At 39.0% G+C, this 15,768-nt stretch overlaps 1 protein-coding gene across 2 annotated transcripts in view; it reads left to right on the forward strand.

Moving 5' to 3' along the window:
* The window catches only part of LOC135324755 (atrial natriuretic peptide receptor 3-like), a 49,142-nt gene extending 34,959 nt beyond the window's left edge, over positions 1-14,183 (forward strand). The window contains exons 6-8 of one of the 2 annotated variants that reach the window (XM_064501633.1): positions 1,511-1,646; positions 3,225-3,309; positions 6,360-14,183. In XM_064501633.1, coding sequence (XP_064357703.1) covers positions 1,511-1,646; positions 3,225-3,309; positions 6,360-6,471 — 333 coding nt within the window. In that variant the 3' untranslated portion in view covers positions 6,472-14,183. Of the gene's footprint in view, positions 1-1,510; positions 1,647-3,221; positions 3,310-6,359 lie in introns of both variants that reach the window. The other variant, XM_064501632.1, reaches the window with a different exon arrangement.
* Positions 14,184-15,768: the final 1,585 nt, after the last annotated feature.

A 15,768-nucleotide genomic window follows, 5' to 3' on the forward strand; every position in this document is an offset into this window, starting at 1 on the left:
ATCAGTTTGCTGCTACCTATTTGTTCTTGTTAAGCCTTTCTGCATCCCTTCATATTTAGTAAGTCCTCTTGGTAGAGAAGAGTTACACTGTAATAAAGACACCTCTCCCACTCCTGCTCAATAAGTGAAACAGTCTCTCAGTGAATTGTGTGCTGCCTGCAAATGGTCTCCAAGGTTTTTTTCTGTACTTTTTCCAATTTACTGAATTTGCCTGTATTTTTGAACTAATATAAAAAAGTCTTAACCAGCACTTGCAATACTGGGAGAGAAATCTGCTCCCTTATTTACTGTGAAATCTACCTTTGTGTAGCTAACCAAGGCAAATGTTATGTGCCTTCTAAATCTTTCTCTTCAAAATGGAGTTCAGGTGTAAGATTTGAACTGGCTATCAGTAGCCTGAATAAAAGAAGTGTTACTCTAATATCTAAACCCAATGTACTTATAGATGTATCTTATACATAATTGGAAACTTAGGCCTTTTGATGTGCTTCTGCCATCCCTGCTGACTCCTTCAGTGGCTGTGTATCGTATATGGCCTTTTACCTTTATTAGAGTGTATAGATTTTTGGGAACTGCTTTCAGATGAGTGACCTACTACTGTTACCACAATTTAGTCCTGCAACTTTGCAGTAGATCCAGTGTATCTTATCTTGAATAAAGCCTTGATTTACTTTTGAGGACAGGACGTAAATTCTAAAGCATCTTGATGAATTGGTCTGAAATGATAGCACATGTTACCAGAATGATAAACCCAAAATGCCTTTTCTATGTAAATATTAACAACTGCAGAATTACAAGGTAGAGAATGACTGACTGTAGTAATTCTGCAGAAGATGTGGAAGTTTTAGCTGAACCTCAAGTACTTCCAGGTCTGTGCTAAAAAGAAAAGTCCATTCAGGAATGTGCTGTCAGGAACATCAGAACTTTCAGTTGTCCAGGTGTCCTGAAGACCTCCACTGCAGTACCTCCAGTCGTGAGCACTCAGTCCATAGTGCAGCAATTGAAGAAAGTCCAGGGAGAGCAGTAGGATTATTCAGAGAGCTAAACACTTGTGTGAATCAGGTTTATAAAGAGGAGAAGCCTGGGGGGAGACATTATAGTAGTCTATCAATATGTAAACAGATGTTTCAGAAAGGAAAAGCTTCTGTGTCCACTGGCAGTAGAATAAGTAGTGATGGATAATTACAACAAGGGAGATCTAGGTTACATGTTAGGGAAAACCACTAACAGTGAAGATAGCTAAACTCCAGAATAATTGCCTACAGGAGCTGTCAAGACTCCATCTCTGGAGGGTTGTAAAAGCAGGTTAGATAAGCATCTGCCAGGAATGCTTTTGTTCAGCTGGTCCTGCCTTGAGGCAGGGCATGGACTACATGACCTCCCAAAGACCCCTTCAGCCCTATTCTCAGTCATTCAGCATCCTGCCACAAAAGTTCAAGTGATGCACCTCTCCTGTTTGTTTTCTGTAGTTAACAGGAAAATGTTTTCATTCCTTTCTTTTTTTGCATAGGTGATCGGGGACTACTACGGAAAGCAGGGACGTTTTGAAATTCGATCAAATGTGAAATATCCTTGGAGTCACGGCAGGCTGAGATTAGATGAAAGCCGTGTTTCAGAGCACACAAACAATACACCGTGTAAATCATGTAAGTTTAGTGATATAATGCTTGCATCCAGGCTGTCACAGAGAGGAATCCATGTGGTGATGCAGCATAATGGCCCATATTAGATTGCTTAGCACAGTTGTCCAACTGAGACATCCTGACTATGTGTCTCTGCCGACCATTCAGAAGGCAAGAGTCTGCCAGCCCTCGATAGTACGTGATCTGAATCACTCTCCTGAACTTAAATATGATAGTAATCATGATGTCTGCATGAGGCACTGGCCCAGTGCCCTGGAGGCTCTGGGACCTTCCAGGTGCTAAAAGGTAAAATCTCTTTTAGTCAGAAAGAAGCAAAGGATATAACTGAACCTTGTAGTTGAGAATAACCGTACTGATAGTTAGAAGTTGGGGAGCTCAGTCTGACAGGAGCAGTGTTTGCTCTTCCAGTGCAGAACGGTTTTTCAGTGCTGAGAGAAGATACTGTGAGGAGTCCAGTAAGGTGAGAAGAAATGAAGTAGGTTGAACAGGCTAACCACTGCAAATCCAGAAAGTTGGGACTACTCTCCACAGAGCAGATGTCCGTGTTTTCCAGCATACTGAGTCTGCAGACCATGTCATACTGAGCAGGGCACTGCAAGGAGATAAGGGTAGGAAGATGGGGGTGCCTGAATGGCGAAGTGTGGTCTTAGGTCTTCACAGGAAACAAATTGCTAGCCCAGCAGTGAAAAGGTATTTGCAGCTTGTTAATTCATCAATCCTTGAAAAACCCTATGCATATAAACACCGGAGAGACTACTTCTAGCCCATGCCCTCCATGCTCAGCACAGGTACACAGTATAGCTATGCACCTTGTTCCTTCCACACATCTTGGTGTACAGAGACAATCCCCTCAAAGGGTCAAGGATAAACGAAGAGGAGGGAGCTGTTTGATTTGCTTATTTCTTCTCTGTTCCTTTCCACGAATTCAGATTAAGGCATGGAGAAAGAGAGCAGGCTGCGCCCCCCTGAAAATGATATTGTTGTTTAGCTGCCCTGTGCTTCCTAGAATGACAGTCCCTGTTGGGCTCCCCTTTAGCCACTGTGTCCCCGCTGTGCCCCTGTGCAGACTTGGGGCAAGGCAAAGCTCATGTGGCTTTAACTCGAAACAGCATAGGTTCAGAAGAAGTCTGTGGAGCTGTTGAGTAATCATACGGTCATTTTAGTAAACCTGGCTGATAGTTGGTTATGATGCTAAACCAGGTGAAATAAGATTGTTTCTTAGGTGATATTCAGTGCTGATTCCTATTATATGACTTGTTATAATCACAGTCCAGGTGTTATGATTCAGACCACGCTGTCCAGACCAGTTTCTTAACAACATCCCTGCATATCACATCTTTCTGACTTTGTTTGGCACTGACCTTAGGGACTTGTTTAACCTCAAGGAAAGCAGGGACAAAAAATAAACATGCAGGAACTGAAACTGAAGAAAAGGTTCCCACGGAGTCCTGAACTCTGAATGGCTTTCGTTATTGTCTGATGCTGGTCATTCATTTCCTAGTCCTGTGTATTTTCGAATATGTGAATGCAAATAGTTCTCAATGTGAACCCTGATCGTTTATTTTTCCCTTTTTCAAGCAGGTGGTCTAGGAGAATCAGCAGTTACAGGAATAGTTGTGGGCGCTCTGCTCGGAGCAGGATTGCTAATGGCTTTTTACTTTTTCAGGTCAGTCCAATTAACTGCAAGTTTCTTAAATTCTTTACTCTTCATCTAAACCTCTCAGATCTTGGCAGCACACCCTTGATGTGAGGAAGGTGGGAGACAGAGAGGCACCATAATCATCTGTGGTAAAATTCCCACCAAAGACTGTGAACACACTTTGACTGTCCTTATCTTCTGTGCATATCCAAATCATTTTATGGATTCAGAGCCTTGTCCTGTAAAAGCTTACATCTCTGAGTAACTTTACTCGAGGAAATAATTCCAGTGTGTTCTGTTCATTCACAACTCCCTTGATAAAATGTCTTGGCTTTGAAAGCCACCTTTGTTTGGTATTCCTTGCCAGCTTAATTGTGCAGTCTGTGATCATGTGAGAGATTTATATCACTTGCCTGGTATCATGCTTAGTTTTGATTATTGAGCAGAATTCTACTGGAAGCTAGAAAGAGATTTCTGTTTGGTTTAAGAGAATATTTGGATTTCAAAGCTGTATGTTTAACTTAATAAACTGGTGTCAGTGCTGGGTGATTGATGTTTCATGCCTCTTTAAGAAAAATAATGCTTACACTGTTGGTCAGCAAATTTAAAGTGTTAAGAGTTGATCCTGCACTGACACACCAAATTATTTTAACACCTGTTCAGCATCCTATATGTGGTGTGGTTTATCCTCTTATGGCATGGAAGAGAAAAGACAAGCAGGAGAATAGATTTAACCTCTGCATATAACAATCAAATCATTTTCTTCAATGAAAGTAATTACCTATAAAACACTTTAACAAAATGAAACAAGCAAAACCCACTTTAGTTCACCAGCCTGCATCCAAGGTTTCAAAATATCTCAGAGCCCAAGGTTATTCATCAAGTACTTATAACTGAAATTTCATAGGATGACTGATACTAGTTGCATGGCCAATTAATCCACCGTTATGAGAGGAGAGGACCTTTGCTGTCCATGTTATAGAAACTCTATGGTTAGAGAAAAAGGGTTTTTTGCATGTGTTTAGTGCTTACGTAATGTATTATTTGTGTCTAAGACAAGGCAAGATAGTTGGGACTGACTTTTTTGTCTTTAAGAAACCAAAAAAAGATAAAATACAAGTATGTCCATATTGTATGTCATCATAGGCTCTTGCATTTTTTATACCTTCCCAATCTGAGATGGTAACTTTTAGGTGTTTTTTTTTTTTAGCATAGCTGATACTGAGAGGAAGTTCATGGGTAGGCACAGGAAATGTGGCAAAAGACTCATCCTTAGCTGGTATAAAACTATATGGAGTGTTCAGTGTAGGAACAGCTCTTAAACTCTTAAGCATCTGACAGTAAGATTTGGGGTGGAAATTTATGTGAGCAGAGCTGGGTGTCTGTAAAAGTGGATATCTACACTTGAGCTCAACACCTAGTCTTCTTATTTATGGTCAAAGGGGAGAAATAGGCACATTTTTGGTGCAGTTCATGTCATCTTCATGTAAAATAGGTCAGAAGAATGCCTCCTAGAAAGGCCTATTTCTCTCTGTTGACTATTAAGGAAGGTGCAGGTAACTCAGATGGACCTGCACTTTGGAGACATCTGAAAGCACGCAGGTGAATTTTACCCTGAAGATCTGATTGCACCCATTGAAAGCAGGAGTACGGTCAAGCCCCTAATTTCTCTTTTAGAATAAATACATGAAATGTGGCATATCAGGATGTATGGCTCAGATTTTCAGAAAATGCAGGTCTGGGAACTGTGTGCCTGGAAGCGATTTGTACCTGCAGCTTCTACAACATTTGTACTGCATATGCACCTTCTGATTGCATCTCTCTGATCATTTGGATCTGTAATCACCACAAAGGGACATGCAAATACTGTTTTGAGTGTGCATATGAACTCTGATGAAGAATCTGTGTTGTAGTTCTGATATGTAGCTTTGAAAGGATTTAAAGAAGAGCTGCATTCCTAAAATATGAGCCTGTTCTTGTGCATGAGCTACTTCTGTGCATTCTCTGACCTGTGAAAGGACTGACTTGAATAAGCATAAATGAAGAATATAGATTTTTAAAGTTTTTTGGTCAGATACAGACACAGATGTCTAGGGGAGTTTTTCAGGATGTGTAGGTACCCACTTTCTATTGAACCACCTTATCTGGCTAGAACACCTTTTTAAAAATCTTGGTGTCTTGAAAAGCCTTCTTTCATCACTGTATGTCTGGCTCTGACTCCTGCTACGCAGGCAGATGAAAGAGAGATATCCTTGGCATACAAATATTTTGTCATGCATCTGCATAAGCAGTTCTGTATACAGAGGGGCTGGACTCTAAGGCCCTTTGGAAAAATTGGTCCTGAAACCCAGTAGATGCCTAAATGCATAAAATATAAATGTGGGGAGTCTAATGATTCTTTTTTTTGGAGATCTTGGTACTAAGGGGAACAGAAAAACAATCTGAAGGCTTCTGTTTGACATATAAATTAGCATTAACACAATTCTTCAAAAGGACCTGGAGGAAGATGCACAGGAAAAACTGTCTGATGCATGAGCAGTTGTATTTATTCCTTATCTATCCTCTACAGCCCACTTCTTAATTCATCTTACTACCTCCACTGACATTATAAACATAGTAGCTTTCCTCAGAGGGAGATGGGAGGGTTAGTTAGTTAATGTATAGTTTCAGTGAGAAATGCAACTGAATAGTCAGCTCCATTGTTTGAACTCTGCAGAAAGTGCCCCTGTATACAGGAAAGAAGTTTGGCTTTGATCAGTATAAAGCAGTGATGTGACACAGTTCACATGCTGCTTCACAAAAACTTCCTAATCACTTAGATCAGAAATTTTCAAAGAAACAAATGTCTGTGTCTTGGTGCTTTGAGACTGCTGTGTAGAAATTAACAGGCATTCTTGGGCTAGGGTAAAATGTTTCAAGGCAAACTACTTTAATCTTTGACCAGGGTTTCACATTCTGTCGCATTTCATTTTTCAACTGGAACCCAGCTGTCCCCTACAGGCATTCTTTATAAGGGAAGTCCTGTTATGCTATAGCAGGAGAAGGTTTTCTCACTCTGTTCTTCCCCTTTCATGCAGAAAGAAATACAGAATCACTATTGAAAGACGAACTCAACAGGAGGACTGTAACATGGGGAAACATCGGCAGTTACGTGAAGACTCCATTAGATCTCATTTTTCTGCTGCATAAAGAAGAAGAAAAATAATCCCATTCTTCCTGGAAAAAGAAATTAGGGAAATGGACACAACCAAAGACATCAGTGTAAAAAGAAGAGGCTCTCGAAGAACTTACTCTTTTAAGCAGTAATTTTATCTTAATTTCTTTCAGAAGCTCAGGAATGATTTACTAATCACATTATACCACATGGCCTTTCATCTCATGAAAAAAGAAAATGACAAAGTTTGATCTTATAAGATGTACTTAATGTGTAAAGACAATATTTCTTAAGGCATATGCTAAGGGCAGCAGATTTGGGCTTGGTTGATGGGGATGCCTCTTTTGGTTCCCTTTTTTTTTAGCTCCTACTGCCTTCTTCCTTAATGAAATCTCACTTGTGGGTATCGAATGTGGTTTCACAGACACAGGTGCTGCTTTGCTGTCAAAATGAAAAAAGGGCTTCATTTGGGGTGTGATCCTGCATCGCTGAATGATTGCCGTTGATTACAGGGGATGCAGGACTGGATATATAGAGCTCACTCCTGGGAGGGAACTGGCGCTTGGGTGTAATTAACTCCACTGAGAAAGTCAGGCAGGTGGAAACACACACAAGTCATCCCTGCCTTGTGTGTACAGTAGCGCACTGAAAAGCACTGGTTCTCCCTTGTACACACTGGGAGTCAGGAACAGCTCCAGTGAAGGACGTGGAGTTTCACTGGTATAAAATAGCATGGGAGAAGACAATCAAGCCTCCGGAGAGGACTGGCTAATTCTTCAGTCTTACGTGTGTTTTATCATGCTCTTTTCTCCCCACTGCCATCACCTTTCAGAGAGGCAAATATAGTCTATGAAGAGCCTCTTCCTGTTCCCAGTGAAGTCAATGGCAAAGTCCCATTAACTTCAGTGAGTACAGGATTACATCCAAAATATGTAAATATGAAAGATACAGAAGTGTTTGTATAGCAGAGGCAATTCAAAAGAGGGTCTTTTGTGTAAAAACAACATTTCATGCTAACATTTTATTTTTAGGATAATTTTTATCTTGTATTTTTCTATTAAAATATCTATTTTTTGCTTTGGTAGGATTAAAAATTAAGGGGAGTGAACGTTTGAAGACATATTTTTTATGACAGGAGTAACATGCAGGGAAAGTCAATAGATGTAAATACATTTTAAAAATCAGTATGTGGGGAAGAGAAGGGAGTTTATGGATAATAACAATTATGGATAATAACAAGCTTTCTGCCCCACTCTGTTCTCCAAGCATGTGCAACATGCAAATAGTTATTTAACCAATATAAATGTGCTTATACAATTGTCCATATGATGGCCCTGATCCTGAAAATAATTAACTTTTCCTATGTTGGGTAGTCTCATGTTAGTCAGTGAGACTAATCATTCATGTATGTACAATTAAACACACTACCTCCATGACTGGGGTGGTAAAACACTACTGTAGGGCTGATTTTAATATTTCTGCCATCAGTAGTCCTAGGAATTTTGCCATTAATTTTATTGGGAGCAAGACTAAATCTGTGATGAATTAGCTACTGATAGGTTATTTTATATTAGAGGAGAGCTCTATGCTTTCTAATCAACAAATGGAAGTGAACAGTATGTATTATAAACATGATGAATAAGACCCATAAAAACATTGTCTGAGAAAACCCAACTATGACCATGATTCTAATGTGGTAAATCTTTTGGTTTATCCTATTCTGATTTCAGAAGCAGAACTTTTGGGTCCCATAGTTATACTTTACATGAAAGTTATCCTCAAAACTGGCACTGAAGCCCATGTTCTACAAAACTTTCACACTCTGAGAAGCTCAAGGGCAAATTCAGAGAAACCATTTTGGGGTAGCTGGAAGTGAGTGAAGAGCAAAAGTTGGCTTTATCTTCTTTCTGCTGTCTTTTATCAGTTAATGTTATATGTGCAGGTCACATGGGATATTTCCCTGGGCTGGTTTTACTGTTTCTTACATTGCACTGTCTCTTAACATATGTGGTGGTTCCTTGCCTGCCCTTTTGAAATATCATCCAATGTCCCAGGGCAAGGCTTCTCAAATCTCAGGGCTGCTCCAGAGTAGATGATGGCTGTAGAGCAGGTAGATGTGGCATCTTTAGGCCTCACAGTTACTGAGCTGTCATTCACATGGTAGATTCACATCATCCCATTTCCCTTTCTGGACCTACAGCGTATGACTTCTACGAAGGTGCCTTGGCCAAAGTAACAGGCCAATGGACACTGTTTTCTGGAGTGGCCTCCTTAGCCCATGGGCAGCAGAGAAGGACATAGGCTAGAGCAGCAGTTATACTGCTGTAGTGTTGGAGTGGAAAAAAAGAATTTCTAATTGTTTTTTGGAATTTTTTTCAAGCAGTTGACTTTATTTAGCTTGGGGGAGGGAGGGGTGTGATTAATTTTTTTTTAGCTAATTTCAAAGAGAGTTTTATGTTTTGATTTGGAAATATACCTTTCAGTATTCTTTCTTTCTTTTATCCATTTGATTACTTTGCCACTGAAAAAGGGAAGAAAACTTTTTAAAAATGTAGAGGAAGGGTGGGTATGATCTCAAGGATAAACTTTTTAAGAAATGTTTGCTCTGACTTGCCTTGCAGACTGAACTCATACTCCCTCAGTCCCTAGTTAGGGAGCACCGTAGTAGTGTAGATCTGCTTTTTTTCCTGTGCCAAGCACTGTTAAGTCAAACAGGAAGATCTGGGCCAGGACAGATCTGGCTGGGACAACAAATTGTTAGGACAATTTTTTTATTGTGCCATTTTACTCTAAATTAAAAATAAAAAACAAACAGAAAAAGTATAATTAAAGGTCACTCTTAAATTAAAAATGTAATAATTCTGATCCCCAATTATGTGAAGCGTTTTTAATCACGTCCTCAGGAAGTGTTGTCATGAGATATCTGCTGGTGGGATGCTGATGGAGGTCTGGCCACATTTTACATCCCAGCATCTCCCACCATCCTCCATAGGTGAACCATTCTTGCATATTAGAACATTTTAGATCAACGGGTTGTAATCTTTCTGAATTTGGGAACACGTGTACATTTTTGCCATGGAGATGTAGAGATCATTTAAGACATTTCACATAAGTAGATTCCTGCATAGCATAAATAAACTTGCTCTTCTTAGCTGCCTTTCACAGGCCTCTTGCTAATAGTTCCCAGATCTTCCAAGGACTATAGATCACAAACTGCTTTGAGTTTAGATTATTCAGCAGAGAGATTCTTTACCATCTAATGCACTTTTCCTTTCTGGCTCATCTGCATTAGCTCAATGCCACAATGTTTAGGCTTCAACCTCTGTAAGAGAATGTCTAATCAAAATAATAATAATGGATTCCCAAAAGAGTTTTCAAAACCTACATTTTTGGCTGCAACAAATTGCCCGTATTACAAACATACATCTGTATTACAGAGCAGCACAAGGAGGGCCTTGACTCAACCCAGTACTTTAGAACACACTTAAAATATGCTCGACTTCAGCTTCTAAGTGCTTTGCTCACATGGGACCAAAGGGTACGATCCTGGTCCTGGTTGAACCAAAGGGAATCTTGCCATGTACTTAAACCAGAAAAAGGTTGGCCCCATAGTCCATATGTTTTTTGCTACGTCTTACAGCTGTGGCTGTTAACTTGAAACTATACTTGTGGCTTTGGGTTTTTTGTCTGTTTGTTTGTCAAAGATCTTCTGCTAATTTAGCATTTCTTTAAATTACTTAATATTATTCAGCTTAATAGGGTCTCTTCTTGAGGATTCTAGGGACAAGTTATCTGGCTTCCAGCTCCTTATCTTCAACATGCAGACTTCCACTGCAAGCTGGCTATTGCAGACTACTCTCCAAAGACAAAGGTGAAGCAAAGCTTTCAACAGTACCTCTGATTTAGTATGCTGAGACCCACAGCTTTAGAGTCAGATGTCTAGATACCTTAGTCTTGGCCATAGGTACTTCTGGAAATTTTGCTTGTGGATGGTTTTTTTGTTCTGAGTTGTCTCAGAAGTTTGTAAGCAGTTCCTTCTGTGATGTGCTTCACTGAAGACCAAATCCAGCCAAGTTCTGAGAATATGGAGCCATTGCTAAAAATTAGGATTGAGGGTGCTGTGCACCTTGCAGGATTGTGTCCAGAATTCAGTTTAATAAAGAGGTGTATTCATTCACTTCTGAAAATAAATGTTAATGATCTATTTTCAGATTGTTTTTAAGAAATGCTTTCTTGCATTTTTGAAAGCCTTTTGTTATTTTTTAATGGATAATTATTAAGATGTGGCTAATGCTTTGAAAATGCTGGGAGGAGAGAGTTGTGCAGGACAAAATAAGTATGTTCTCTGACAGGGTGTTTTACTGAGAGGTTAATTTCTGATTCATTTTTTGACTTGGAGATCCAATCCCACTCCTATTAAGCTGATGAAAAAAACCTCTCATTGACTCAATGGAAGCAAGCGCAGGCCCTTTGTGAAGTGTCTGCAGGCTTTAAACTCGGCATCTTGAAGCAGTTCAGAGTGAATTTCTCAGCTTTGCAATAGAACAGGCTGCATCAGCCTTAGCTGACCTTGGCTCTGGAGCGATTTTCACCTCATGAATGCCATAATGCTCCTGGAAAGCCAAGAATAGACATCAAAGACAGGAAGCTAATAGTCCTGGTCATAAATTTCTTTGGCAATTCAGTCCACCTTTTCCGGAGCTTAAGACAGTTCCACATCCTTCACTACCCTCCTTTACGCTTCACAGTAGCCATGTAACCATTCTGTTTCTATAAATAATGCAGATGAGATTTTTTTCTCAATTTCTCCCAGGGTAGAATGAAAACTGTTGAATTCCCTGGTTTTTCATGCCTTTTTCTCTAGCTTCAGAAGTACTCTGAAGAGACACAGCCATTTTCCATCATTTATTCAGAAATGCTTCCTCTTCACTGAGATGTGGCTTTTATATAGCTTCAGCCTTCGCTTGTGGCTGCCATGCTGTTGAGCTGTGGACGCAGGTCACGTTGGCCCTCTTCCATACCAGCCATTATCTGAGATCTAGAGCCAGAATTGTCAGATGTTACCTGTCTTTGTAACTGACTAAGTGAAGTTGAAAGATTGGCTTGACCAAAAACTTTATGAAGTTTAATCTGAAGTTTGCAGCTGGTGTCCTTTCCTCTTAAGAACACCCAAGACTAGTACTGCATATTGTGAGTATTGGAGCAGTCCCATTAAAGCCAGTATGATTACTGGGCATGACTGGGCTGCAGAACTAGGTTGTAGTTCAGCCATGGTTGGATGATGTCTGTTTGTGTGGTGATGTCAGGCAGTGTCTTTTGTTTTTGCCCTAATCGTTGATGCTACGTAATGACACCAAATTTAGTGACCCTCAAAGCAGGACAGATAGGAACAGATAGGTAAGTTCTAATGGTGCATGACTTATTTTATTGGTCAGGGACATGTCCTAATAACTTCTGTCACAGCAATGAACAATCAAGGGACAAATTTCAGCAATGTGCATGTATTGTAGGAGGCAACTTTAGTCTTTTTCAGAAACAAAGACATATAAAAGTTACTTTTTGGAATATACTTTTAAAGAAATGCTGGAAAAAGTTTTGCCTTCAGGTATGTGCTGCACATGCCTCTAATCCTTCCCTCCTTTCTTTCTTGCCATTGAAAGCACAAGAAGATTTGTGGATATGTGAAACCTTTCAAATGGAAGAATCAAGTGTTTGCACTGTGCATATCCCTACTTAGAGTCAGAAATGAGTTCAGATGGCAAAAGACCTGTATTTTTTCCACTCTCAGATACCTTCTAACATTGTAACTCTGAGTCTGATGGAAAATGATTGTTGAAATTAAAACAAATAGCTACTTGTGATAGACCTCAGACCTGGCTGTCTACGGGATCAGCAAGCTGTGCAGTAGACTTTGATAGTGTGTTTTTTCCTCTAGAGAATGACAGGAAGCCTAAGGACTTTGATTTGCCCCAGTAAAGTCTTAAATCTGGCATAGATGCAGCTCTCCCTTTTTCTCACCCATAGAAGAAGAAAGGATGATGGTTATGGCTGCTGTTCTTACAAGGATATTGCTGATTTTGATCAAGAAGATAATGCTGCCATGGCTTTGAGGCTTCCTTGGACTAGTGTTTAATTATGTCCAGTATATCATTACATAGTTTTTTTTATTATGCTATTACTTCTTCCAGAATTTACATTTCAGAGTGCCTCTTAACTGACATACACAAGATTTACAGCATACAAAACTGGCTTTCAAAAGATGAGGCTTAGAGTTCATTCAAAATCTCTTACTAACCACTAAGTTAATATTCTACATCAAAGCCAAAATATTCTAAATTATCTGACACTGTTAAAGTTTGTATGTTAAGCTATAGTACTTCTGAAATCTTACATGGATTCATTAGGTGTTAAATCTTTGAAAGGTTAAAATCCACTCTCTGTGAACTGTTGCTTGGTGTTTTTGTCATGTGAATGTTTCTAGAAGACACTTGAGCAAACAAAGGAAATGTACCAAAAAGGGTTTAAAAAAAATCATTTTAAGGTTTCTTTTGTAATTTTAACTGGTATGCACAAGGAACGCACAATTCTCTCCCCAAACTCTGATCAGAGGTTTTGCTAATGTTACACTAAGCCTTCAGCTGATATAATCAGCACAGCTACGCTGATTCGTACTAGCTGATGATCTGGACGTTTCTTTCTCTGCGAACTGCAAATGCAGTGTGACATAGGAGTGAGCCACCACTGAAACGCCAATATCACAGTTACTAATCTGTGGACAGTTATTTTGGTGCCATGTGAGATGATTAATGTTTCCTCTCATATTTAGTACCTCCCTATTGCAGCTTTGTGGCAGATGTTGTAATGACTTCTGCAGCAAAGGATGCAAGAAATGAAAAGATCTGTTGAAAATATAGGGAAAGTATCTGTGCAGTTGAGTTAGGGAGAAGGAAGAGGGAAAATACTCAGGGACTGATTATACTCCCATGAAGATACTGTTGACTCTGGTGAGGGTGGGATCAAACTCTTTCTGTACAGTACACTGTCTTTATTGTTCCATACCTAATTTCTTAAAGACTCAGCAGAAAGCGTATTCACCTTTTAAATCCCACATAGTCCCCTTACATAAAGTTTAAATGGGATTTAAGTGGTGCATAGGACCTGGCCAGGGTGCACTAGACCAAAAGTTGTGGTATTACCTAGTAACAATGTCTCCTTGACTGCACAGATCTAAAAGTGCTGAGGACACGTGGGTAGAGTGGCGGGATGAAGGCGATGGGTAGAATTGGCTGTGTTTCTTGTGCATAGGCTGTAATTATCACAAAACTAAAAGGACTCAGGATAGACACTGTGGACATTAACTCTGTCCCCTTTTTTGGGTGATACTGTCCATTATTAATGTAAAAATACTGGACAACAGAAAAACCTATTATCAGTCTAGCAGAAAATGAATGGAAAGCTGCACAGTATATTGTACTGATGTAAGTAGAACTATCTGCATATAATGTGATTTTATTTATTGTTGTTTTTGTGTAGAGGAGAGTGAGTATTCATGACTGTGGATATAACCTTTGTTTATTTGTGTAATGTATTTTATTTCTGTTATGACTTGGTCATTTAAAATATCTACAGTCATTGGTGTCCTTTGACTTTTTATTATGTACATTTTCTTTTAAACATTTAAAAAATGCAAGAATATCACATACCCAAATTGTAGCAACATGTTTCCATTAAAGAAATAGGAATCTGATACCTCCTGTTTTCCTGGTGTCTTTTGTCACCTGTTCACTGCGTTCTTGGTCTGTGATGTGTGTTTTGTATAGAGAGTACTATCAGATTGTAAGAAGTTAATAACAGGAGGATTCATCTGGGTCTAAGACACCATATAAAACCCTGACTTTAATGATGACTAGCAATTAATTAAATCAGGAATCAATCTGACCTTTCTTTGGGAAGAAAAATCCCCCTAATGTTTCAGGGCCTGGGAAAGGTTTAGTCAGTATAAACATGCATAGAATATTTTTATATCTATTCACAGTCCTCCAGAAATACAATTAAATAGTAACAGAATTATTTAAATGCACTGGAACCTTAAGTAGTAAGCATTAATTCTTACAGCCTGTACAGATGCAAAACTCACAAATTTTACCAACCTACAAGTTCATTTCTTCGCAGCAATCTTATCAAATTGGGGACATTTCATTCTGTTTCTTTCCTGCTCTTTTAAATACAGTCTTTATTATCCTGTTTTGTCTAGCCTTCTGCTTTCTTTAAGCATGTGTCTGTTGTAGCGATGTTGCCAAATTTAAGATTTGTGCCTGAGAGTATGCCAGGCCTTTAAAATCTAAAATAACTTGGAAATGGGTATGAGGAAGAAATATCTGATCACACTTATATCAAAACTAAAAGTACCAAAAATTCACCGGAGAGTTGATGCAGAGATGGAAACATCCTCTGATTTATCCACCAATCTAAAATCTCTCTGCCCCCAAGGAAAGGATAACGCAAAGGCTAGAAATACAGACTTGCAGAGGCCCATTCAGTTAGGAGAGGGTTGAACTACTTTTCTAGCTGCAGTTCCTTTCACTTGTAAGTCTCCAGATATGTCACTAAATTAATTAACTCCATACTACCAGCAAGTAAATGAATATTGCTGGTTTGTACAGCTGATCAAACCATAAGATGCAAAAATATTACCCTTCCTAAATTTGTGTAACATTCCTGATAAATGTTAGAATTCAGATCATTTTAAATTTGCATCCTCAGAGATACACCTGTATTTGTATGGACATTTTATAGACAGATATTACTATTTCTCCTGATTTTGTTTGTTGGCTTTTGTTTTGTTTTTTAGTGGTCATATATCTTTATTCCATTATAAACAGGAATTCTCTGGGACTACCTAGGGATTTTCCAATGTTTCTTTATAAAGAACTGTAGAATAAAACTATGGAAGTATGGTTTTGTGTTCTGAATAACTGCTGCAACCATTAGAGATCTTCAGTGAGCCCTTTAAAAGTGTACACTTTACATGACTCCTCTGCAGTTAATTTAAGACCCTAGTTAGGATAATCTAAAGATTAGTTTATTAGTGTTTACTAATGCAGTTTGCTAGAACTGAGATTAGTAACCATACAAGCTTTACTACTGTTATATTTCAGGGATACACTGTCAAGGATGACAACAGAAGCTGAACTTTTGACATCTGGCTTTCATTGATGGCAATGAAAAAAAAGCTCCTTGTCCTCAATGAAATCAGATGTTCACTCAGGCTTGGGAGTATGGCATGAGACACTATTGACTGGATTTATTGCATGAGACATTATTGACTGAAT

The sequence above is a fragment of the Dromaius novaehollandiae genome, chromosome Z (genome assembly GCF_036370855.1).
Source record: "Dromaius novaehollandiae isolate bDroNov1 chromosome Z, bDroNov1.hap1, whole genome shotgun sequence".
NCBI classification, from domain to species: domain Eukaryota; kingdom Metazoa; phylum Chordata; class Aves; order Casuariiformes; family Dromaiidae; genus Dromaius; species Dromaius novaehollandiae.